This window comes from Myodes glareolus, chromosome 4 (assembly GCF_982192425.1).
Source record: "Myodes glareolus chromosome 4, mMyoGla1.1, whole genome shotgun sequence".
Taxonomy (NCBI): Eukaryota; Metazoa; Chordata; class Mammalia; order Rodentia; family Cricetidae; genus Myodes; species Myodes glareolus.
The window spans coordinates 42,659,522-42,686,268 of record NC_142029.1 but is presented as its reverse complement, the minus strand read 5'-3'; the positions used below and the strand labels follow the sequence as shown (position 1 = coordinate 42,686,268).

General features: G+C 45.1%; 1 protein-coding gene across 2 annotated transcripts in view; it reads right to left on the bottom strand.

The window, feature by feature from the left end:
* Positions 1-26,401, bottom strand: part of Sh3bgrl2 (SH3 domain binding glutamate rich protein like 2) — a 59,573-nt gene extending 33,172 nt beyond the window's left edge. The window contains exon 1 of one of the 2 annotated variants that reach the window (XM_048435753.3): positions 26,203-26,401. In XM_048435753.3, the coding sequence (XP_048291710.1) occupies positions 26,203-26,247 (45 nt within the window). In that variant the 5' untranslated portion in view covers positions 26,248-26,401. Of the gene's footprint in view, positions 1-17,348; positions 17,491-26,202 lie in introns of those variants that run through there. The other variant, XM_048435754.3, reaches the window with a different exon arrangement.
* Positions 26,402-26,747: the final 346 nt, after the last annotated feature.

The window sequence follows — 26,747 nt, the reverse complement described above, 5'->3', positions numbered from 1 at the left end:
AGCTGAGTTCCATCAAATGCAAAGGCTTCTTTCTCTCTTACCCATCTTACTCCCAGAATTCTGTTTTCTTTTCCACTCCCCTTTGCCTCAGATGCCCTCCTGTCATCTCACTCAGTATTTACCTTCAACTCTTTTTACAAGGCCTGACGAAGGGCTCCCCTTTAACACAGCACAACCCCAGCACAGAAACCCAGACACCCTCTGGACAGCTCAAGAATAAGGTACACCACCCCCATTCACCCTGCGACTGCCTAAAAGTCACAGGTCTTATGACAGACATGACATCAAATCCTGGAAAGCAGGCTATAGCTGCTATGCCCATTTGGTCTCAGGTGTCTTGCATGCTATACTCTGTATATGATGAATCTGCAGAAATAGCAGCTGTGAAACTGCCAAGGCCTGGACCACAGCCCTGAAATCAGCCATTCATCCTACACTTATAGCATTGCATCATGTATCACCTCTCTCATCTGACAAGAAAATAACTCAGGATGTGAGTGATAGTGGAGGCAGGACTAGAACCTATATCTGAACACTAAGAACCACTTCCCCACTCTGTCGTGTTATTTGAATTCCACAGAGTTTATGTCATGTGAAGACACAAAGCACCATGTATCATTCCAAGGAATTACTTTTGAGACAGTAGCAAGGAAGAAGCAAATATTCAAACCGTAAGCAACTTTGTCCAGGAAATACACAAGGCATCATTGACAAGGGTTATGAGGAGAATGGAGGGATGGGGTTTGCGGGCAATCTCACAGGCATATCAGACTGAAATCACCGGAGAATAAAAACAAGCATGTTCAATATGACCAGATAAATAGAAGAGGGAGAAAGAGACTGAAGAGCTCGGAACGCTGTCAGAACTGGCAGGTACAGTGACGCTGTGGCACACCACACCAACAAATACCAACGGAACCAACGTTGTTGCCTCTATACCACTTCTCCATTCTACACGGTGCAGGACCTCAGCCCAGGAAATAGCCGCCCACGGTAAACACAGAAGACAAGACAAACACTGGTGAAATGTGCCGAAATGGAAAGCCTCCAACACTCACGATGGGCATGTGAGTCAGTGCAGCCACTACGGAAGGCAGTGTTGGCGATAAAACACCGAATTATCATGTATAGCTCCCCTTTGGGGTACATAGAGCCAAAGGAAATAAAATCATATGCCAGAGAGATGAATGCACTGCCATGCCCCCTGACTACCCACGACAGCCAAGACATAAAACGGCTAAGTGTGTTAGACCTGGGATGCCAGTCACTAAGAGACAAGAACTGGCAGTCTGGAGAAATAAGGCCACACTCCCTACAGCGCTCTCTCCCTCCCTTTCTTTCTAGTTGGAAGCCAGTGCTGGGCTGGGGCCATGCAGCCCTCATCCCTGAAACTAGAAGGTAAGTGTATAGTCCTGCATAATGCCTGGCCCTTGTCGAGTAGGCTACGTCAGACTAAATGAGGTAATGTGGAACTTCCCACCAGAACCATGCCAAACTTAACAATGCCAGAATACCACTTGTTCCAGGACTTTCTGAGCTGTTCTTCCCCTTTCCGCACCTCCTTCCCGGTCTGTGGTGTCAGCCTTGCTTACTTTCACTTCAAGCTATCTCTCTCGATGATGCTCCTTCCCAGGCATCGAAGGAAAGCCTCTTTCCTTCTAAGGTTCCATCACATCCTGTGTCTCCGACACAGTCCCCTACCCTCCTAATTGTGCTTCCACCTCAAGTCTGGGTCACAGGCCCCATGTCTGGAAGGGTTTTTCCCCTAATAAAGCTTGCTGTGGCTTGTAATTTCACGCCAGTTCCTTCCCGAACCTGCCACTCTGATTCCTAATGAAGAATACATCAGCGGGTGAATGGATAATGAAAATGGGGTCTATGGGCACAATAGAATACCATTGTGCCACAAAAAAGGGACGGAATTCTGTCACTTCAACAGGTGAAGTGCACACCACTTATGTGACAAGAAATAAGCAAGGCACAGAAGAACAAGCACCACGTAGTCTCCCTTAATATGAACTCTGATAAGGCTGACTGCACACAAGTCAGGAGCAGAAAAGTAGCTGTCAGAAGCTTGGGTGACTGCTGTGGGAGGGATGGGGAAAGGCAGAGCAAGGGGTACCTTCTAAGGTCTAGTTAGAAAGCAGAAGCAAGGTCTAGTGTTCCATTGCATGGTGGTGAGAAGGGACAATGCTATTCATCAATGATGATGTTGGAGGACATAGGTTTTTAAGGAACAGTACCCAGTGTGCAGTCCTGGACTATCACACGGCTCCCCCAAACAATAACAAAGTCCTTTCAGTTTCACCGTCTGGGTGATGTTGCTGTTCACCCTTCCCTCGCTCACTCTTGCTCTCCCTGTGTGCTGGAGATCAAACCCAGGGCCTTGAGTGTGCTAGGCAAGCGTTCTACCACTGAGCTATATCTCAAGCCCCGTATTTTTTTTTTTTTGCCCTTGATTCACATTTTCTCTCTTATGTCTAGAAGTACGTGTTGCATATTAAAAACTGTAGCTGTCCATTCTACAGTGTTTGAAGCCACTGGTCCCTTCATTTTTGCTTTCCTTTGATATGAAACCGAATCTATTACTACTATATTTACTCTGCTATTTGGTTTGCTGAGTTTTGTTAAAAGTCTGGCTTCATAGCCCAGGCTCTCACAAACTCCCGAGTCCTGGCATTACAGGAAAATGTCACCATGTCTGTCTCGGGTTAGTTTCTGAAGTATTCTATCCTATTAATCTCTGATTTGGTTCCAGTACCAAACTCTGGTATCTTTTTTCTCAACAGCACTAGGTTAGGTTCTAGAAGAAAAAATAGCAGAGGACTGTGGCTTAGGGAAAGAAGGGGGGAAGAGTCACAGGTGGAGCTTCCGGACCACAGGACCCCAAAGACTAGTTCCGGTGTATGACCTCAGGCTAGTCAGTGTGATGCTGCCGACAATCTAGTAAGGAAGAAAAATTAAAATCACAGTATTTCCTCTCACAGAGAATACAAACAAGCAAAAACGCTCTCCTGTGTTTATGTACGAAACAGCTGTAGGCATCACTGAAGTTACTGGGTGCCAAATAAAAAGTGTTTGCAACCTCAAGGAGCAAGGATACACTACACAGCGATACTGACGCTCTAAGATGTACAAATCACAGTTTCAAATGTGCAGTCATTCAAAGCCCAGACTTATGATCCAAGAGAAAGCAATGAGAAAGTGTCCCTAGAGAGAAGGCTCAGTGGTAAGAGTACCTACTATACCACCATGAGGAACGGCGGCATGTTTTATACATGTGTGCACCAACACGACAAGCTAGGTGTAACTGCACACACGCCTGGAACCACAGTGCTCTGGTGGATAAGGTACAGCTGCACATGCCTGGAACCCCAGTGCTCTGGTGGATAAGGTACAGCTGCACATGCCTGGAACCACAGTGCTCTGGTGGATAAGGCACGGCTGCACATGCCTGGAACCCCAGTGCTCTGGGGGATAAGGCACAGCTGCACATGCCTGGAACCCCAGTGCTCTGGTGGATAAGGTACAGCTGCACACATGCCTGGAACCCCAGTGCTCTGGTGGATAAGGTACAGCTGCACATGCCTGGAAGCCCAGTGCTCTGGTGGACAAAGAAAGAGGATCACTGGAGTTCACTGGTCACCAGCCTAGCTCTAAACAGCAAACTCCAGGTTCAGTGACAGACCCTGTCTCCAGGGAATGGGGCAGAAGAGATAGAGCCTGCCCAAAATCCTCCTTTGGCCTCAGTAAATGAAACTGCATATCTAAGTGTGCACACAAGTATAAAACAAACAAAAACACTGCCTTAAGGGCTGGAGACCTAGATCAGTGGCAAGATACTTGGCTAGCATGCACAAGGCCCTGGGTTCAAGTTCAAGCACACAGGACTGGAAGCGAACAAAAAGAATAAATCAAAAATGATTTTATGTGGATATACCAAGACAACCAAAAAAATCTCAAATCAGAGACTCACTAAATGACATCATGAACCCAAAGTCATTCCCATTGTCAAAATGTCACCAAAGCACCCTTTCTTTGTCCTTGGTCCATCCTCCTCTGCTTGGTTAATCATCCTGGAAACATTTACTGAAAAATGTGGTATAAAAAGTGCCAAGCCCTTGAATGGCCTCTAACACCATTCCAGCTTCTGGCTCCACCTGGGCCACACCTCACCCATCTTCCTTCCTTCCTACACACCTAAAATCCAGCCCAGCAGACTCTCAGAGTCTCAGTGACAGAGGACCAGCTCAGTGGTGCTTCTGTTTGAATACTCCCATCTTTTAAAAACAAGGGGAAAAAAAAACCCTAGAAATAAAAAGTAACAAAGTAACCCAACAGAAGCTGACAGTTTCCATCACTCCAGCTGAGAATCACAGAATTACCCTGTAGAGTTGCTGTGGGACTTCCCAAGTGATTCTCCTCAGCTGCCATACTTACTACCTTCACCTGCACCTCCGGAGGGCTGTTCCCACATTCCTCTGGGTGTGTCCTTGGATACTGTTGCCTAGCTACATGGAGTCCCTCATCACCCATCCTTCCTATTCTTTTAGTACTATTTACCTCTTCCTCATGGCTCAACCTCAAATGCACAAGGTCCCTCACTCAGATGGTCCCCACTGCATGGGGGATTATTCGTATCTTCAAGAGATGCGTGGGACGTCTGGAGGAATTCTGGTTGTTGTAACTGTTACACAGATAGACTAGTTCCCCAAAAGAACTCTGCAGCCTACATTTCAGCAGTGCTGAGGATAAACTGTAGATGGAGGATGGAGGGTGCTCGTTTATTTCCCTGCTGCCCTGACCCAAAATAATCACACAGAAACAGCATTAATTACAATACTGTCTGGCCAGTAGTTTAAGCATATTTCTAACTAGCTCTTACATATTAAATGAATCCATTTCTATTATTTTATATTTTACCATGAGGTTCATGGTTTACCAGTGAGGTTCCTGGGCATCTGTCTCCTTCAGCGGCTACATGGTGTCTCCCCGATTCCTCCTACTTTCTCCCAGCATTCAGTTTAGTTTTTCCCCCGCCTGGTTCTATTCTGCTCTGCTATAGGACCAAAGCAGCTTCATTCATTAATAAACACATTCATAGCATACAGAGGAGAATCCCACATCAGTGAATTCTTGACTTATGTTGATTCTATCCACTAGATCACCACCTTCCTCAAACTCCTAATACAACCACAGTCATCATGACCTGGCATTTAAGGGCACACAGTCTCACTGCTGACTAACAGCAGTAAGCTTCTGGCCCTTCCCCCCAATTTAAGCATGAATTCCTCTGGGTGATGGGGTCAGCAGTATCACCTGTGCATCCTGTGGGCCTCTGGACGGTGACTTCAGCATTGCTGCTCGCTGCACACCTGGCAGCCAGGAGTCTCTCTTCTCACCCCTTGGCTGCAGTGAGCTGGCTCTAACTAGTTTCTCAGTGTTTGGTCTCCACTCTGTCTGAAACCGGGATCACTTGGTGATGAGACATGAGCAGAAACAGCGAAAGATGTGGGTGGGCTGGCTCTTACTGTTTTTACATTTCCTGTCAAGATTACATGTTTACTTCCTAAAGAAAAAAGTCAGCCAAGCATAAAATATGAATTTACGATGCCACTATTTGGCGAGATTCTGTCTGTAAATTATATACAACTCATACATGTGCTTCCTGCTAATTAGAGGATACTGTGTGGAAGAGCTGTTCCAGCAAAATCTGCTAGAATCGTCAAAACCCTGCCATCAAGAGGAAATCCTGCTGACAGTGGTGTTTTCCACAGCATGCTACAAGACGGCTGCCCAAGGCCGTACCTGCAAAGGCTTGAGGTGTGGTTCTGCAGCCCTGATTCTGGAGTTCACTGTTTCCACCTCTCCATCAGTCAACTGGCAAGTGTGTGAAGAGTAACTGATTAACAACTACCTCTATTTAGAGCTGAAAGAGAAGGTGGGGGACAGCAGGTCATTTTCAAAATTATATTTTATATACAGTAATCACAGACTGTGATCTGCTCATTTTCACAGCAGGAATAAATTAACAAACTGAAGTATAGATGCTCGGGTGCCTGAACTGGCCTTGCCCTATTATCACACTGATGATTATCTCGAATATCACTATAGAGTCTTCGTCTGGCGAAGGATGGAGATAGAGACAAAGTCCCTCATCAGAGCAATGGACTGAGCCCCCAAGGTCCAGTTGAAGAGCAGAAGGAGGGAGAAAACAAGCAAGGAAGTCTGGACTGCGAGGGATTGGTCCACCCACTAGACAGTGTGCCTGTTCTAATGGGAGCTCACCAAATTCAGCTGGACCGGGACTGAATGAGCATGTGAACAAACCAGGCTCTCTGAATGTGGCTGAAAATGGGGGCTAACAGAGAAGTCATTGATAAAGGTGCTGAGACTTGTTTCTACTGCATGTACTGATTTTTGGGGACCCTAGTCTATTTGTCTTTTTGGATGCAAAGCTTCCTAGGACTGGATGGGGAGGGGGCGCTTGGATTTCCGACAGGGTAGGGTTCCCTGCCCTTTGTTAAGGAGGAAGGGGGAGGGAAGAGGGTGAGTAGGGGAGTGGGAGGGGAATGGGAGGAGGGAAGGAAGTGTAAATTGTTTGGATGGAAAAAAAAAAGTATAGACGCTCTAACCCGCACTGTATCGACCAGGCTTCTGAAGAGAGTGTGTGTGTGTGTGTGTGTGTGTGTGTGTGTGTGTGAATGTTTTAAATGAACCCAGTCTAGCTAGTGTCGACTCACCATTCCCCTGCCTCAGTCTTCCAAGTGGTGGCATCAAAGGCCAGCACCACCATACCCGGCTAGTATTGCTACTCCAGGGAACAGTTGATGAACAGCTGAAGTTGATGAACAGTCATCAACTTCAGCTGGACACTGGATGTTTCTTTCCTAAGCAAATTGCCTCCAGGAGCTCTGATGCACAGCTCCAATTTCCATAGGAACCTCCTCTGCCCACAGACAACTCTTTACTTCTGTATCCTGGGTGTGGATACGGCAACCACCTTTAATTTACAAGTGATTCTGAATTCTGGTCTCTACCTCAAATTTCTCCACATAGTCAACCTTAGAATTCTCCATTTCATTTTGACTCAAAAGAGTAGGAAAGTTAAAATTAACAAAAGAGAGAGTTGTGGGAAGGGGGCAGAGAAGAAAAACTCCATGTTTTCAGATCCCAGACATCCACAGTTGTTAATAAGCTCCTAGGATATGCTTTTGTTGCCCTAGGAAATAAAGAAAACTCAAGGGTAAAACAAGACCTCAGTCAAGTAGAGTACAAATCCAACAAGGCTCACTGACCTGTATACCCAAGACAGTCAAAGGGTAAATAACTTATTGGGAAAGCACATGAGAGAGCTTGAAGCCAGTGATGAGTGAGCAAAGAACACAAGCCCAGCATCAGAAACACAAAAAGCGGCAGCTCAAATGAACAATCTCCTGGACAAACAGAGAGTGTCTCCAGACATTAGCAGAAGGTTAAAAGCAGGAGGCTCAGTCTTGGCTGAGTCAAGGACACACTAGCTACTTTCTCAGGAACTAGAAACTGAGGCTTTCTCTGTCATCACCCTTACTCATCTAACCACAGAGATATTGTCCTATTTTATTTTAAACACTGGTTTAGAAATCCTTCCAAAACTCACCATGTATGCTCTCTATTGCTGAGCCAAGTATGTTGAATCCACATATACCCAACATGATTTGATCTGCCCTGGAATAGGCAGGATCATGACACTTGTTTTGATACATTGATGGGGCATGCTGACATTCTCAGAGGCCATTTGTTGTGGAGTAATCTTTCTGTACTGTGAAGATGTATCTTTGCCAAGACACCTACTTACTGGTTTAATAAAAAGCTAAGCAGCCCATTAGCTAGGCAGGAGGTATAGGCAGGACAGCCAGATGCAGAGGATGCTGGGAAGAACGGCGGAGTCGCCAGTCAGGCACAGAGGAAGCAGGAAAGCAGCATGGGCAGTACAAAGTAAAGGAAATGAAGCCATAAGGCAGAAAGTAAATGAATAGAAATGGGTTAATTTATGTTATAACAGCCAGTTAGAAACAAGTCTAAGCTATCAGCTGATCTTTCGTAATTAATAAAAAGTCTCTATGTGGTTATTTGGGAGTTTCCTGGCAGGACAGGAAAATCTGTCTACAAATGACACCCAATGTCTGGGCACATATTTCCACAGAAGACCTGAGAAAACTTTAGAAAAGAAATGGTTCCAAATACACAAAAATGGAGTCAAACACAGCTTTCTAGTTCTGTAGTCTCTCATGCCAGCCTCAGTACACGGACAGGTCTCTTGGCAGTTGCCTGTGGGTTCGAGGTGCCAGCGCCATGTGGTAAGCTGCACAGTGGTTTAAGATTTTTGCTCATGCAGACAGAAAAGGTTACAGATACACAGTAAAGCAGATTCAGTGGAAAAGAACTCTAAACAGGTTGCAGTATGCTTAACAACGTGTTTCAGCTTAAAAAAGAAAAGAAAGTGGGTACAGACCGTCATAGAAAAAATAGTTTATAAGCTAAAGTTTTTAAAGAGAAAACAATATAAAAAGGACAAGCCATGTAAAAATGGAAAATACACAGGGTGTCTGAATCCTGTTTGGTGTTGTACTAATTTTAAATTTTTTGATTGCTGATCAACAAACAAAAGCTGCTGAGAGACACTCGATTATAAAAATTACTAAGTAAGTTAAACCAATATACACATTTTAAAAATATCCTAACTTCAAAATGTAAGTCAAAAAATATGTTATGTTAGGGAAGAGGTTATGCTTTTGTTTTTACAGGAAATGAAAGGCTATAAATTTGCTCAAGGTTGATAGAGATCAAATTTGATCAAGGAAGATCCCTGAAAATCCTGGCTACAGACATAAAGAAACAGACATAATCTTAAAATAACTACAAGACAGGTGACATAGTTTACCTGCTCAAACATAACAAAAAATCATCTTTGGCTGGTTTGTGTACAACACAGTCTATACTTGTGTTAATGCAGATATGTATGTTGCCTTTCAAAGTTTATGTGTTTTCAGAGCAAGGGGACCTGACACCAATAAACATGGGTGGCTCGGGTGATTCGTCCTCTCAGAGTGCCTCTGTTGCAGTTTTCTCAGAGTTCTACATCAGGAGCAGCTTCAAGACTGGAGGTTGAGATGGTTCAACCTCACAGACTACTCCAGCCAGAACATTAGATAAGCCCTGCATTATCCCATCATACCAAGACTGGACAATAACAAACTCCCCCAAGACTTGACCATTATCTCAATTTTTTCAGGATCCCCTAGAGATGTTATCACCCACCAGACAGCAGGAAGCAATCCAGAGAGCATGATACCCACATACTCAAGAGGTAGGGTGGTGGTTTTAGTCATTCAATGGGTTACAGATATTTGTCATCATTTAGGGAAAATTGGTTACAAATTGTTATTGGTAATGATTAGGAAAAAAAAGCTAAACAAAGGAGATTAGATCCAGGGATTTTGTTCTAAAAAGAAAAGGAGGGATATAGCAATGATAGGATTAAAGGGTATATTATTGACTCTACTTTGAAACTAAAAAAGCAATTACTAGTCTTAAATATTTTACATTGGGATGGGTTTTTGTATACTGATATGAATTTAAGGTGATTTTTGTTACATTGTATATGTTTCTACTCATTTAAGGTATTGTACCTAAGCACCTCATTTAACAATGTTATGTACATTTCTAGTCCTTGAAAGTTATTTTTACAAACTATTTAGGATAATAAAGAAATGCAGGTTAGCAGTCACCTATAACAATCAAACTTGTCATCTTAGGCATACTTTCAAGGTCAAACAGGGATATATTTTAGATAGACAGGTGGCCTTCAAATACTTCAGAGAGCTACAGAGTCCCTTGTCTCGACTGCTGACAGTCCAAATTAGACAAACAGGACACAAAAGAAAGTGACTGCCAAACTTTACCAAGAAAACGTGGACAGTCCTTCAAAATTCCTGCTTCATAGCAGTCTGTCAGATACTCTAGGCCTGCAGACCGAAGATGGATACCCTAACATTGCAGAGAAACTTTAGGTGACTGCCCAGGCAGCCAGATGTCTCTGTCATGTTGGAATTGCACATACTGTTTATTCAGATAATATTATATCTTTCTGGGGTCTTTGATGGAATTGATAGATAGTTAGTTATAGGTATAGTTTTCCTTAGTTACGACAGAAGGTAAATTAGGTGTAGAACTTTGGACTCACCAAGTTAGGATAAATAATGGAGTATTTTTTTCAAAATGCAAAATAAAAATGGATTGGACACTGTGAATATAACTCTTACCTGATAACTGTTCTTATTATATATAGTTTCACAATGTTAGAGCTAAACCTTTTCCTTTTTATTTAGACAAAAAGTAGGGAATGTTGTGGAATAATCTTTTTGTATACTGTGAAGATGTATCTTTGCCAAGGTGCCTTCTTATTGGTTTAATAAAAAGCTAAGTGGCCATTAGCTAGGCAGAAGGTAATATATATATATATATATATATATATATATATATATATGGAACAGCCAGACACAGAGGATGCTGGGAAGAAAAAAGGCTGAGTTGCCAGCCAAGCACTGAGAAAGCAGGAAGCATGGCAGGACAGAGTAAAGGTAAAGAAAGCCATGAAGCAGAAAGTAAATGAATAGAAAAGGGTTATATTAAGTTATAACAGCCAGTTAGAAACAAGCCTAGGATATTGGCCATGCTTTCATAATTAATAATAAAAAAATGTCCCTGGGGTTATTTGAGAGCCGGCTGGCAGGACAGAAAAATCAACCGACAGCCATTTATATGTAAAAATCTGTTGCTTTCAATCCATACTAGCCTAAACCCATGCTCTAGAATTCTACAGATCTGCTCAGAAGGCAGCTTCAGTTCTCGGCCACTGACTCAGCAGTATCTGAAGACTGCCTGTCATTACAGCATAAGCCAGGGTATCCTCCCAGGAAGCTGAGCAGGCAGGCCTGAGGGCCGTGAAGTCACTGCCCTCCCTTCCAGCCCTCCCACTTTACCCCGCATGGGGGTTGGGGAAGACTGATACTCAAATAGAAGTAATAATGTAATAAATTGTCTTTATAACAGAGATTCCTCGAGCCATTTACTTAAGAAGCAGTGGAACAAATCGTGTCCCCAAAGCTTTTCTGTTTCAAAGCAGACTATTTGCAAATTCATTCCTGTTGTTCTTTGGAGTGTTCATAAACTCTTGATTAGATTTTCGCTCATAATACAATGTTTCAGAAACAATTTCCTTGTATTCACTCAAATGCCAAGTTCTCTAACAGAAAATCTGCAAGGACAGAAGAGATACAGACCAGTCCCTGACCAAGAAGAACTTAAAATTCCAATGACTCACAGGTAGAAGGCTCTGAGAACGGCCCTACAGGTGGCAAGGCAGCCTGAGGAGGAAGAGCCCTCCCAGTTTAGAGAACTGGGGGAGGGGGTGTACAAAGGAACTATGGTGAAACAGCAATGCATTATGCTTTAAAGAGAGGAGGGAATGGGACTGGATATCATATAGGGAGTTCACAGACAAGGCAGGGAGGACCACAGGATCAGCCAGGGTGGAGGAGGAGCCTGGTGTATTTACTGTGAGAGAAGACAGACAGCCCAGAGTGCCAGACCAAGCATCCAGGCTGACTGGTAAGCTCTGAGGCTCAACCAGACGCTGCCAGCCTTTCTGGACCTAATACAGAGACTTCATCTCATTAACAGGATGACTTTTTTTTTTAATGGGAACAGAACTCAAAGGGTAAATTATTAATCATCCCAGGTCTGTTAATTATCTCTTAGAACCAGACACTCACTAGTAAAGGTCAGCATGAGACACAACACACAGTGCCCATCCACCTTGCTCTGGACATACACGTACAAGCAGAAAGAGTGTCTCAGGTCTAAAGCCAAGGGCGGTGAGGAAGGCAAGTCACACCCACCTCTGTGGCAGAAAGAGCAAAGCCAACAGCACCCGCTCCAGTTCACAAGCTTATGGGAAATATTTAGGGGAAGAAAAAAAATCTTTTGGCATTCCACTGGAATCTTTTATCTAGACATTTCTAGAATCTTTAAGACAGCTGGGATCGTACCTCAAGAGATGCATCTTCTGTATGGCTTTCGCTCAAGGAAACACATGTGGCCCTGCGACTTACCCAGCAGACAGGCACATTTAGGCTTATTTTCTGCATGACCCCATATTGCCCCTGAGTCTTGGTCTCTTTTTCCCACAATCAGACCATGAGTTGTTCAGGGGGAAGGATCATGGCCGCTCACTCGCTCTGCATCCTAAGCATGAGCATTAGGAAATCTTAGTTAAGTATCTTGTTAGACTCAGCTGACTAAAGAAATCAGTACAACCATGGCCCTGTAGCCTGCAGCAGCCTCCACAAGAGCCAGGACAATGTCAGGAGCTGGAAAGCAGTGTTGCACAACCTAGGCACTTCACAGTCACACATGCCTCAGATTTCTTTCCTACCCTTCTTTCTTCTTGAGATACAGTCTCCCTAGTAAGTCTGGTAACCCAGGCTGTCTTCCAACTCAAGATCCTCCTGCCTCTTCCCGCACAGTGCTGGGATAATGGTGACGGGGAGCATCACTGAGCCCAGCTTGCTCACTCTAAGACAGTCTGAGTCCTCTTATGTCACGATGCCATTGTCTGTTCTGTGCTATCACAGGTAGAGCAGAGCTGGTCAACTGAGGGGTGCTCTTACCTCATGGGGCATTTCTGTATGTCTGGAAATGTTAGCTGTCAGGAACTGGGACTAAGGGTGACTCAGCAGGTAGAGTCCATGCAGACCACTCTACATCTACAACGCACAGAACAGTTGTCACATGGGAAGAATCACCCAGCCAAACACATCAGTAGCACCGGATGAGAACCCAGAGAAGCGTCTGATCAATGTGTCTGATCGAAGCATCTGGCTGTGAGTATAACAATCTCAGCAGTTCTGTGGCTGGTGTGACTGAGAGACCAGCACCCAACTGGCGCCATGCTCAGAGCACTCGTGTCCCCATAACAACCCACACAGACTGTCTGGACTGCTTCTGTTTAAAGGCCCACAGGTGGCAGGCAGTTAGGAGAGCAATGCAGCCCATCAACACTAAAAAAACATTTGGGGCTATTATTTCCTTCCTTTGCAAAATAACCTACCTTGGCTCCCATCTTCATAAAACATGCATAACTATCAATGTAGTCTTGGGCTTCCCAATTTTTTTTTATTTTTATTGAGCTCTACATTTTTCTCTGCTCCTCTCCCTGTCTCTCCCCTCCTCTTCAACCCTCTCCCAAGGTTCCCATGCTCCCAATTTACTCGGGAGATCGTGTCTTTTTCTACTTTTCATGTAGATTAGATCTATGTATGTCTCTCTTACATTGTTGTCTAGGTTCTCTGGGATTGTGATTTGTGGGCTGGTTTTCTTTGCTTTATGTTTAAAAACCACTTATGAGTGAGTACATGTAATAATTGTCTTTCTGTATCTGGGTTACCCCCCTCAAAATGATGTTTTTTAGCTCCATCCATTTGCAAAATTTAAGATGTCGTTATTTTTTTCTGCTGTGTAGTACACAATGGAGTGATCGTTCTCTTGTCTTTGTGACTCTTCAACTTTAAATAAACTAGTGAGATTCAGCTGAGGAAAGAATTTGCTGTGCGAATCAGATAATGGATCCTGAATCAGGTTGAACCCAGCCAGGCTTAGGAAGACTTAGAGCTGATCACTGCATCAAACCTAAATGACACTCACACTAACCACAGTGGCTGTGATGTCAACAAGCTTCCACAGCCTTATCGATGGAACCGTGAGTTACAGGGAGATAAAGACCCTCAGCCTCCTTGTCTGCTGGTGCACCAGAGCCAACACGAGCTCAGGTCTTTCTGCTCCTGAGATCCACCTTTTTTCCAGGCACCATCACCATCTTGCATCATATAAATTTCTTCTTCTCTCAGGCTGACGGAGTTCTGAGAGGAAACTGCATGTAAAGAACCTGATCACAGAGAGATGGGTGACCGTAAAGTGCAGAACGCTGAACGGCTAAATGGAGCCGAGGAGCATCAGCTTCTTCAGTGATCATTCCGCCATTCCCGCTTTCCCAGGCACGCTGACCACATCTTTCTTCTTGCACCAGAAGGCTATCCCTGCTCCGCCAGGCCTTCTATCACCATCTTCCACTTTCCACATGCTCTCTTGCATTGAGCTCCCACTGCAGGCTGCCATAAACTGATAAACTCTGCCCCTTGGCTACTTTTTGTAGAGTAATTAATGATCAGGCCAAGGGAATTCATTCTCCCAAGAACAGAAGGTCCGAGGTAGAAAAGAGGAGGGCGTTGGTCTACACCACTGCCTGGCCCAGGAGATCACCTACTGCCCAAAGGCTCCAGTACCTCAATTATCCTCTGCCCTTGACCTCATCTCTGGGTCCCAGACATCCCATCCCTCTTTCTCCCTTCAATGTGACACATGAAGTCAGTTCTACTCGACTTTGTCACACACAGCAGTACAATCACATTTTAGGTAAATCAGACAGCTGAGTTTCAGGTCACTCAACAAAGCATTAAACAGTCCCTTCAGCTATTCTCCCTTTAATCTGATTTCATCTTTCTCTGGGATAGGGACAGGAAATAGGAATATGACTACTAACTACATCTCGTTACTTCAAGGAATACAAGTCATAAACACAAAGTACCCCTGGCGCTTCCTACACGAGGTATAAATGATGTCACTATTACTGTTATGATAGCTTCCCTTTCTATTTCAAACCATACCCCTTTCATCACAGTTTTTGCAGAGGCAGAATCATTGCCTTCTCCTGCCCTAAAGACACTGTGCCTATAATACCCACTGAGCAGCAAAGCAGGGCACTCTGGGACTGCCCCTTGAGAATACTGCCCCATCCCACTGTAAAGCTCAAGTCTGCACAATCTAGCTATTCTAGTCGGGTCGAAAGTTTAGTACAACACATGTTTTCTCAGTCTCCAGTCAGGGTTTCTTGTGATGGGCAACATGGGAAAAGCACAGGGCTCAAAACTAAAGGACAAGGCTTAGAACCTAAGACCCAGCAATGAGGTGAAAGATCTCAGCATATGTGACCACACTGTGCCTTGATATTCTTATCTATAAAATGGGCATAACAAATTACAGTTTAGAGGATGCTTCCAAGGATTAAACACACACACACACACCACACTGCTAGGTACAGGTAAAAAAAAGAAATCTTTCACCCACCCTTTTAACACTAAGGGCTCAGCACAGCAGGACACCATACCAGGCATCTCTTTCTCCTGTTTCCATGGCATTTTCCATAAAGCCCCCTTCCCTTCACCTCTTTTAGCATCACCTATCTACCTATCTGATGGGGCTGCAAGAATCCACCCTAAATTACAAAAGCATTCCAAATTCAGAGTCAGAACTGTGGACATGCCAATATGGAAGACACGTACTGTCGTAACTTACCCGTCAGTTCTACCTGGTGCCTCGTGATTCTCTTCCCTGCTACTGCTAGATTTGAAATTCTCTGCATTCAATTACACAGTTCTCAAAGGCGGTAAAATACAGTCTAAGGCTTGAGAAGAAGAACACGGGGACAAGCCTGGATCCTGCTTCTCGGATGTCTGTGCGGATCCCACCAGCAACCATCCTGCTCATCACAGACGAGACTGCAAACCAACTCTCCAGGAAGAAACTGGTCCTTAGTCTCTGACATCATTTGGAAAGATCAAACAAGTCTGGAAAACTTTAAGTCAAACCAGGACTCTAAAACTAGACACCGCGCAGAGCACAGAAGAGTGGCCATCGGCATAGCAAGGAGCACGCTGGGACAGTGACTAGATGCAGTCATGTGAATCGCCTATCAGTGTGAAAGAAATCACCGTGAACACACAGTAATTGGTCCGTTTAAGGAACAGCATATCCAAATCATATGCTCTTATTAATCCAAGTTCAAACACCCAAATTCCTGGCAAACTCTCCTAAAATTATTTCAAAATGCAGCTCTGCCTTCGCAAGTATGCTGACCACATCTTTCTTCTTGCACTATCCATCATTTGGGGATGGTGAAGGATCTCACATGGGTCAAGGTCATGGGTTGTTTATTACACTACTCCATTGCTTCTGATGGCAACCCATCAGGAACGACAGTGACTACCGGGCACCACCCTGGCACCGTGTGGGGAAGCTCTCACCAACAGGAAGGACAGTGACTACCGGGCACCACCTTGGCACTGTGTGGGGAAGCTCTCACCAACAGGAACTGAAGCAGAAACACACACATACCACGGAGGACCACTGCTTGCTAGCTTGCTTCCTTGGACTTGCTCAACTTTTACATAGCTCAGGACACTTGTCTGAGAGGGCTGCCCCCCCCACTTTAATTAGCTACTTAGAAAATGCTCCCCAGGCCAATCTTATGGAAGCCATTCCTCAACTGAGGCTCTCTCTGCCCAAGTGACTCTAACTTGTGTCAGGTTGACAAAACTAACCAGTACATTTGTCCCGCATCAGTGGCACCCAAGATCCTGAAAGTCATTGCCTTAACCATGTTGTGTACAACCTACCAGTGACAAATTTCCCATGGATAAATGCAAGGACATGAATGTAGGGACCGAATATAAACCCAGTCTAGTGTTAAGTAAGTCGACACTTACTCAACACAAATGCTTGTTCTGTTTTTAAGCATGAAGCCTTAGGAAAGTGTAGGGCTGAAAATGGGCTCAGTTGGCCAAGTGCCCAGCTGGTCAAGTGCCCATTGTAAAACCTGAGAGCTGGGGTTCAATCCACAGACCCCAAGTGAGAAGCCCGAGTGCTGGTGCAGACTTGTGAACCTTGGCCCTAGTGTGGCAGAGAAACGTGGCTCCCTGGGGCTGGCGAATCTGCCTACCCTGCTCAGGGAGATCCCGGCGGTGAGAGATCCTAGCACAGAAATCAAAAAATAAAATGGGGAATGACTGAAGGTCGATCTCCGGTCTGCACATGAACACACACACATTCATATTCTAGCTCTCTCTCTCTCCAAGTGTAACTCAAACTCCTGTCAATCAAGGTCCCAGGCTTATGGGGGAGTCAATTCTCACTCAAAGGAACACAGCCATTAAAGCTAAGCAGCAGAGAGTGGGCTGCTGAGCTGCAGGCCGCAGGGGAATGCCATGAATTAAGCAGCCCGCATCCCACCCGTGTTGGACTACGTCAGCTATGCCGACTGCTGCTCTTTGCTTTGCTTTGTTTTTAATTTCGGGCTGGAATGCAACAGCTGCTGCCTCGCACGGGACATTTAACAAAGGCCACTGATCTGACCTGTCAAGCAGGTTAACTTAACTGGGTCTTTTATTCTCCGCCCTCCACTCCCATCTCACCAGATCCAAGAGGTAAAATGCCACTTCCGAGCGTTGGGCCATCACCCAGTGGGAAGAAAGAAGCACACCCTTACACAGTTGCAAAAGGCTGCTTCAGTCACAGCCAACACTGCTGCTCTAGGAGATCCAAAGTGGTTGCTGGCAGGGGCCACCAAGGTCCACACAATGCGGACACACCCTGAGGCACACCTCGCCCTGAGCCTGACAGGCAGGTGGCAGTTCCGGGAAACCCCTCCTTAAGTTCCACCCGGCACTGAGCCAGTCCCGAAAGGAGGGATCCCCTCAGGAACAAGCTGTCAGTGCCGACAGAGAGAGGAACGACAGGAACTGTCAGGTGGGGTGGGGGTGGCACACCACGACACAGACCCCAAAGTGCCTCTGTAGGCAATGAGGCCTGAAATGCGGCTTCCCAATCTACTGCACAATTGTCCTGAGTCCAGAAAGGAAGCATTTAAGAAAATGCTTTTCTGAGTTTGATTTCTTTTTTTAGAGTTTGAGGGGAGAAAAGCAACCTATTATACAAGAGATAACACTCCTAACCCTTCAAATTATGACAGCCAGTTCCTAAGTCAGCAGCAGATGCCAGAGGGAGAGCGTAGATAAGCCTATTAAGGGAGGAGACAGAGGGGAGCTGCAGAGACACAGATTACTCAGTAGCTGGCTAGTTCAGGCTGCCAATCTCTTCTCCCTTCATCTCCCACCTCTCCAAACACCAGTCACTCCTAAAACTTAGGCCATAGCACTTGCTGATTACTGTCCAAAAACCACTAGCCATAAAGTCCGATGGCAAGTTTTCCTTTTTGTTGTTGTTTTCGTTTTTTTGAGACAAGGTTTCTCTGTGTTAACAGCAGCCCTGGTTGTCCTGGAACTCGCTTTGTGGCCTCGAACTCACAGAGATCTGCCTACCTCTGCCCCCTCAGTGCTAGGATTAAAGGTGAGAGCTGCCTGATTCTTAAACCACAACTAGAAAGAACACTCCCCTCCACCAGGGCAAATGTTAATTTCCCATTTTGTATATGTATTAGTCCTTTTTTTTTCTTTCAGGTTTGGAGGCTTAAAGTTCAACTTCAGGCTGCCCCAACATCAGGTCAGTGTCCTATAATGATGTCCACTTCACTCTGACACATCATGGCAGACTAGAGAGGATTCATAGGGCAAACATAGGAAGTCACAGCTCATGAACAAACTGAGGTCCCAACTACCTTCATTACTTACTAAGGCAGCCCCCAAAATGGTCATTTAAACCTTCCCCACTAAGCCCCATCCCCTCTGGCAACCTTTGGGAGATAAACCACATTCCAAACCACAGCAAGGCACAGAAGCAGATTTTCACTAAATTTCTAATTTGGGAAGTTAAAGTCCTCTTCTGCATAATTGATAAGCAACATAAAATTAATCCAAGAAAAGTAGTGAATATAGAACGTGACTTAAATCAGAATGCAAGTGTTTTCTGCAGCTACAGTAGTAACCCTAATCCCAGAAAATCAGTCTTACCAAAAGACTGCCCAGGAGGGTCCCCTTCCAGCTCAGAATTACCAACCGGCCATTTTGCTGCTGTTTTTTCCAGGTGTTCTAAAGATCATTTTAAACTTTGGATTTGAAAGACAGAGTAATTAGTTGGAAGACAAATAAGTGGACTTTTTGTCATGTATTTCTATTAGAAAGGGGGGTAAAGATGGATTTTTGCGTAGAGAAGCTGATCTAGAATTTGATAAATTAAAAAACAAACGCCAAACACATAAATGGGACAGGGTACGTGGGAGAGTGAATGGGGACATGGTTTTTCTTCCCAAGCCTCAGGACTGTAATGGATCTGTTTGTTCTGTGTGTGGTCAGACAGTCACTTGTTTCTCATTTTTAAATATTTTATTATTTGACAATTTTATACATGTATGTACTATATTTGATCACAGGCACCCTCTAAGACCCTCACTTATCCTCTCTTGCTCCTGCTGGACTCCTTCTTCTTCCTAATGTGCATGTGTGTGTGTATGTGTGTGTGTGTGTGTGTGTGCATGTTTGCATATGTGTATGCTGTGTGTGAGATATGTGTATATGTGTGTGGTGGAAATATGTGTGAGTATGTGTGGTGTGTGTATACGTGTGTGTGTGTGTGCGTGCGTGTGTGTGTGTGTGTGAGTGTGTGCGTGTGTTTCACTGAGTTTTATAAGGGTTTCCTGAATGTGCAGGTGGAAGATTATTTTCCAAAGCACGGGCCTGGAGCCTGCAGCAAGCAAGATCACAAGAAGACGACTCTCTCTCCTCTAATAGTATGCAGCATTTTTAGAAACTAACTTTTGGCATGTGAGTAATTTCTTGATCTCATTTTCAAAACCTGCATTTCAAAATATAATACTTAACATTTCTGTATATGTAATATCAGTAAATCAGGCCAATTTTTAATTTTAAGCAGACAAACCTCTTGGTAAATATAGACTTTCTATTATGCTGTTCTAATCCAAGAAAAGTGTAACTCATTTCAAAACTTTTTATAAACTAAACGTTAAAAAAAACTAAATATGAGCTAGCACTGCAAGGGAGACAGTGCTCAGTAGGCAAAGAACTTCTGTGAATCTGAGTTTGTAGACAAGAGGAGACAGGCTGATCTCTGACCCTCCCTGGTCAAGCTGGCCAATCGGTGAGCTCAGGAAGAGAGCCTCTCCCAAAAAGGAAGGTGGAACGTGACAAAAACAGACACCCAACATGGACCTGGGGCCTCCACACGAGAGTGCACATGCACATGTGCGCGCGCACACACATACACCATATTCACATGAAGAAATTTCATTTCTTAGGAGCTCACACCACTTCGCAATGGACTCTTGAGTCTTTTTCACGAAAGAGGCTCTCCTTTTCTGTGTTTCATTTTTAAAAACAAAACAGAATATTCATGTAGTCTTACATTCTGCCTGGGGTGTGGAAACCACCCTGAACTTCATATCACAAATACTTGTCAAGATGAAGCTTACCCAGATGGTTTAAAATGCTGACTCAAAATATGTAAACACAAATGAATTTTTTAAAAAAGTCCCTAATTTCACAAAGAAATCCATGTTGGTGATTATATTCATATTGACAAATTTAAATGTTTTTGTAGAAAGGAGAGAAATGTCAAAATTGGGAAACATTGAAATGTACCAGAAGAATTGAGGTCAGAACTTCCCCTCTGATGGTAATAAATAAAACAAAAAAGGTTCGCCCCTCCTAGCAGCAAACCCCACACAGACTCCATGCCCATACAGTTTGCTATCGAGCTGCTAACTTTAAAGTGAAGAAACCCACCCAGAACCTTTCCAACAAAAGAGAAAATTCTACTCTCAGCCTGTTTACTTCAACCCTCAGATTGGACATGGCTCTAGATTCTATTACATGCACCTCAAAGATACCCAAGTACCAACTTTTGGTACCTGTGAACATGACCTTATTTGGAAGCAGGATCTTTGCAGATGCTCCTTAGGATGAGGTCATTAGAGTAGGCTTTACTACAATAAGCCTAGCTGGTGGTGGGGGTTCTGAACACCAAAGACGAACAGAGACATGCACACAGGGAGAATGCCACATGATCACAAAGGCTATCAGGGCAAGCCAAAACATGCCCAGGGTTGCCAGCAGATCCCAGGAGCGGATTCTCCCTCACAGATCTCAAAAGGTAACACGAGGATCTCCAGCAGCAAGAAGACTCAGACCTATTTCTGATATCTAAGCCCTGTAGTCCTAGGAAACAAATGCAGTTTCTACTTAGCTCTGCGCCTTTGGGCCCTCAGGTTATTCCTGCCTCTTTTGATCACTTCTTGCACAACCTCATCCTGAAGCCTGCTCCACTCCTCCCCCACCGCCCTGCAGCAGCACTGTCTCTGGCCAGGGAACCACTGACCCATAGGGCAGCTCTTTGTACAGACAAACCTACACACTGCAGGATGGAGGTCAGCTTCCCTGGTGCACACACCCCCTCAGAGTACAATGTACCTGAGGACAGACACCACAGGGAGAACTGCTGCTCTAGAAGCTTAGGGGCCAGCTGTCATCCAGGGCTTGAGGACAGGTCAGGGCACCAATTGGACATGATCTGGTTTGAGTCAGTTCTCTTCCACCTCTTCATCTGCGACATGGCAATGGCTATCCTGCCAGAGGACAGTGACGATAAGTCAAGGGTCCAGAGCCCAAGCGTCTGCTTGTTCCTATCAGAGTCAAGCAACGCAGCAGAGAGTCCTGTTACTGTGTATGGTCACCTCCTGATGTCGCTGCTTTTGAACTCTTTTCTAAGGCTTTCTTACAGAAGAGCTTCCTGAATACACTCAACAGGGAAGCAACAGCTTGAACTGGTAATTGCATGGTAAAATAATAACCAGTTATGCACAGCAGCAAGGACATGCTGCACTGCTGCAAAGCCATTCAACTCTGAGCAGTGTTTGTCTGTCCACCCCCTTCACGCCCACCCTCACCTTAACACAGGGTGCAGGCTGCAGAGAGCCCTCCACTTCCCGGCTTTCCTTCCAATGTTTGAATCGCCTTTGTTCCCAGATGGTGACTGTTCAACATTTAGAGAAGTATAATACACTGCCCTCTAGCCCATTTCCCCAATTCACAAAAACATGCCTCTGGCCACTGTAATGAGTCTTTCCCTGCCCTTCCAGCAAGCTCCTAAATAACGACACAGATACTTACTAATAATGAAAGCTCAGCCTTAGCTTAGGCTTGTTTCTAACTAGCTCTTATAACTTAAATTAACCCATTTCTATTCATCTGCCTGCTGCTATGTGGTTTGTGGCTTTTACCTCTTCTCCTGCAAGTCCTGTCTTCTCTACACCAGGCTGGCAACTCCCTCTTTCTTCTTCCCAGAACTCTCTGTCCAGAAGTCCTACCTATACCTCCTGCCTAGCTTATTGGTCACTGAGCTTTTTATTAAGCCAATTACAGTTACATATCTTTACACAATGTAATCAAATATTACATAACAAACCACCATCAGTTCCCCTGAGTGCACAGTTTGCATGCTAAGTCTCCAAGTGTGATGAAGACAGCAATGATTTGAGCCGTGTCTGTTTTCCTGACCATCCTAGTGTGTAGCACCTAACACCGCCTGACTCGGTACTAGGGTTAGGGCTCAGCAGGAAAGAGTGCTTGCTGCACAAGTTTGGGGACCTGGGTTTGAACTGCCATACCTTCCTAAAGAACCAGGGGAAGCCTTGCACACACCTCTAATCCCAGTGCTCTGGGCAGCAGAGATAGGAGAGCCGCTGGTCACCAGCCTAACGCCAAGGTCAGTGAAAGACCCTGTCCTAAAGAAATAAGGTGGAGAATGTGGAGCAGGATACCTGATGTCCTCCTCGGGCCTCTGCAGGCCGGTGTGCACATATGCATGTACGCATACAGCGCACACATACATATATATACACGGGATGGAAAGAAAGCCTGGTAGTTTTCAATGTTTAAAATAAGCACATGCATCAATCAATCAGTGTAGGAATCTGGCTTCCAATTATATCTCACTGAACACTCACTACATAGATGACATTAAGTCAAATCACTTCACCTCTGGTGAAGCTGTGTGGTTGGATTTCACTTGTATATGTTCAGGTTCCCCTCCGACTCTCAGCTGAGTCACAGAACTTTAGCGAATGGTAAAAGATACCCACGCAAAAGCACAGCGCTCACCTCAGAGAAGACTTTATTCACTCTTTGATACATTTTAATCTAAGGCAAGCAGGAAGGGAGTTTTCTAAAACCTCAGACCTGAAGTCCATCCTTGAAGGACAGTACCCTGCTAAGGACAAAAGGTTCTGGGCAGCAGACTAACTCTAGATACTGAAAACCTCTCCACGATGCGGAGCACTGTGGAGTCTAAATTCACAGGCTTCCTCTGGGTCCTCCAAAGAGGCCCACAGGGGCATCTGCTGCTCACCACTCCTTCCCAGGCACCTCCAAATCCAACCTGAAAAATCAAAATGGGCTCAGGAACACTATTCTCCCGCACTCCTCTCCCTGCTGGCTGCCTCCACATGCATATTTTATGATTCCAGCACATTCCCTCCGTATCTTACATCCAGCAAGGCATCCCTCTGCTGCTGGAGTATTTCTGCCTGGCAAACGTTCCCTAGGAGGCATGTCCTTGAGCTTCAGGACCTATTGGAGGTTTTACCTTTCCTAGCGGGTGCCCTCACCGGGTCTGTGCCCTCCTCAAGTACAGAGACCACACCCTCTGTTCTCCTAGGCTTGTCTGCAAGACCAAGGATAGAGATGGACAGGGCACAGGCAGACCAAAGCAAATTCTGTTAAATACATCAGTGAAAAAATTAAAGTCACATTAACATATTTCCTGGACAAAGGTTACTAAGGCCTCAGCTCTCAGGTACACAGGCATAATAAATTAAATTTTTAAATAACATTTCTATGGCTCTATTTTCTTAGAGCTGAATAAAATGCCCTCACTATCACAGCAACATGGATGGTATAATGTGGTATAATTCTTATTTCCTAGTAACAGTGGGCTTCACCTGGAGCTGGGGAGGATGAACAGGCACTCACCCCTTCGTGTTTGTCATCCCTACTGCTGAAGTTCCAATGCTCAAGGGAACCAGGAGATAGGAGAATTTTTCCTAAACAGAATGCTTAAAGATCCTGCCAACTGGATTTACTTAGCTGTATCTAATTCCGGTCACATTCCTTCCTTGTGATTTAATACACGATGGCTAAAACCAAACTGACTTGGGAATACTCTGTTTGCCCTTCCATACACTTGCTGGTCACAGATGGGGACAGAATAAATCAGTGCCAACAGTCAACCTGACACTGCCAGAAGGAAAACACAGCGTTCCCAGGAACCCTTAATAGAGTTTAACGTTGTAAGTACCATTAGCCTCCCCTACTGAGAGTTCACCTACACACCTTTGTTATAGCCAAAAAATCAATAGCCTTGCAGATAAGCATAAACTTTATATAATGTAAAATACCAATATTAAAGAAAAACTAAACTGTACATGAAGTAGGAGACAATGCTACAAAATGAGGAGACTCGGTGAGTATTTCTGAGACCTGAAAAGAGTAAGTTTTCAAAGAGCAGGCTGAAATGAATAATTAGTGTTTACAGGCTATGTCTGTGTGGTGCCTGAATGTAACCTCCCAATCAAATGAAACCACAGCAGACCACGGGGATCCAAGACGCTGTAAAAAGTCAGAGTGGAAAACTCCACTTTGAAGTTAACCAATATACTTGTTCAAACAAAATAAGCTGTAAGGAGCATTCACCTCTATTTACTCAACTGACAGATGAGAGCATTGTACCAGTGCGGCACAGCCATAGTGCAGCAGCATCCTTCACGGTACGGGAGAGGCAGAGCGCAGGCACCGCGGGCCCCTACTACACTAGTCAGGGCACTGCAAACCCCTCTCCTTGACTCAGTTTCATGTACAAACCCTTAAATGTAAAACTTAAGTCAGTAAACATACATGCACGCATGAGCTTGATGGAAGCAGGACACGGGACGCAGAGCCAGTCTGGATACAGGATGGCTAAGGCAGGTGACTTTCCCAACACAACCGCAGGTCTACAGGACAGCACATCCCTTCCACAATTGATACACTGTTTTTGAAATAATTACTGAAGCAGGCAACTTCATGGTAAGGCCAAAAGCTCTACAAGAAGGAGTACATTTAAATAAATCTATCTGGGAGGTACTAAGTGTTTCAGGAGGCTCAGCTTTAATGGGGAAAAAAAATCTGTAGAGGTCACCTATGACTAAGCAATGGCAAAATAAATAAATAAATACAAATTGGAAATGTGAGGAGTTTGAGAACCACAAATGCCTACACATACAGGTAAGCTAGCATTTTCCCATCTACTGTGTCTAGTGAAAATGGGGAGTCTTCGTGGGGAAAAAAAGTGGGAGGTAAATTAAAAGTTTCACTGATTTAAAGGGATTTTTCAAGCAGTATTTTATTCTGCCCCTACCCCACCTACTTATATTCTAGGACAATCACTCTGTCTGCTGGGCCAGCAACCGGCCAGACTAAACTTTAAACAATCATTCCTGCACTTTCTTCTTTATCTGATTAAGTATCTCACAGAGCAGACTCTTAGAGCCATAATCTAACTCTTAACTAAGGAAATCAAGACTTAATAATCACGTAGAACACATGTGCTATGTGCATCTCAGTCATATGCATTTTTCCTTAAAGTATGACAACTCTAGCAATTTAATTTCCTTTAAAAAAAAAAGAAAAAGAAAACTTCCTTAAAGAATTCAACACTCTACAAGCAGAATAGCTAAGAACAGAAAACACAATTCATAGATTCCTAAAATGAAATTAACCACAGCACGGGGCGGGGGGGGGGGGGGGGGGGGGCACGAGCACACAGGTTTACTTACAAATGTAAAACTATTTGTAGCACCCTAGGCTAAAAAGCGACAATTAAAACAATTAAACAATTAACTCTGACCTAACAGGACAAGCGTGGTTTACTGTTCTCTTTGCTCAGGTGTAGAACTAAAGAAATGGACTGGCTGGGGACTGGAGGGTGGAGAGCAATTCCTTTAAACCTGTTTCCTTCAGACGCCGGGTCAGCAAATCAAAGTAGTCTAAACTCTCATTTTAAAAAAAAACAAAAAAACAAAAAAAAAAACAACCATAAACCGACATAAAGTCCCAAGTCGGGAACCTATAAACTAGGGAAAGGGGCCCCTGGAGGCGACAGCTGTGGCAGGGGACTGGCTCCCCTGCTTCCCCTCGCCAGCTGCCAGCCCAGACAGTGCGATTCCCTACGAGTCCACTGGGTCCGAGCCTGGCGGTCACCTGCCCGCGCGTCTCCCACGGGCGCACGCGCCGCGCGCGTCTGCCGCGATCCCGCCCCGCTCACCGCCACGAAGCCCGAGGACGACGCGACGAACACACGGACCACCATCCTCTCGCTGCGCCAGGGACGGCCGCTGGATGCGGACGCAGAGGCGGAACGCGGCAGAGGATGCAGCCGACCCCGCGACCGTCGGAGACTACCCGGGCGACGCGTCTAGCTCCCGCCGCTCCGCGGATGAAAGCCCAGCGCCTCCGCCGCGGGCTGAGCGGGAGACGGGGTGGGGCCCGGCGGCCGCGGGACCTGATGGGAGTTGTAGTTTTCGTGGCGCCCAGCGTGACAAGGCTCTGAGATTCTCTCCAGCCAGCACATGCTTCTTGTGAATTAATCGTACGCGCAGGTGACTTAGGGAGGACCCAAAGGCTCGAGAAGCTATGTGGTGGGAAGTCAGAGTACAAGGAAAAAGCAAATTAGACAAAGGGATGGGTTCAGAGTCCAAGCTTGGGCTTTGTATGCTGGGGAGCCAGGTGGAGCACGGAACTGCCTAGACCCACTGTTTAAAAGCAGCTTTGCTCTAGAGACCTGGGCTGTTCTAACAGGTGGTGGCAGTG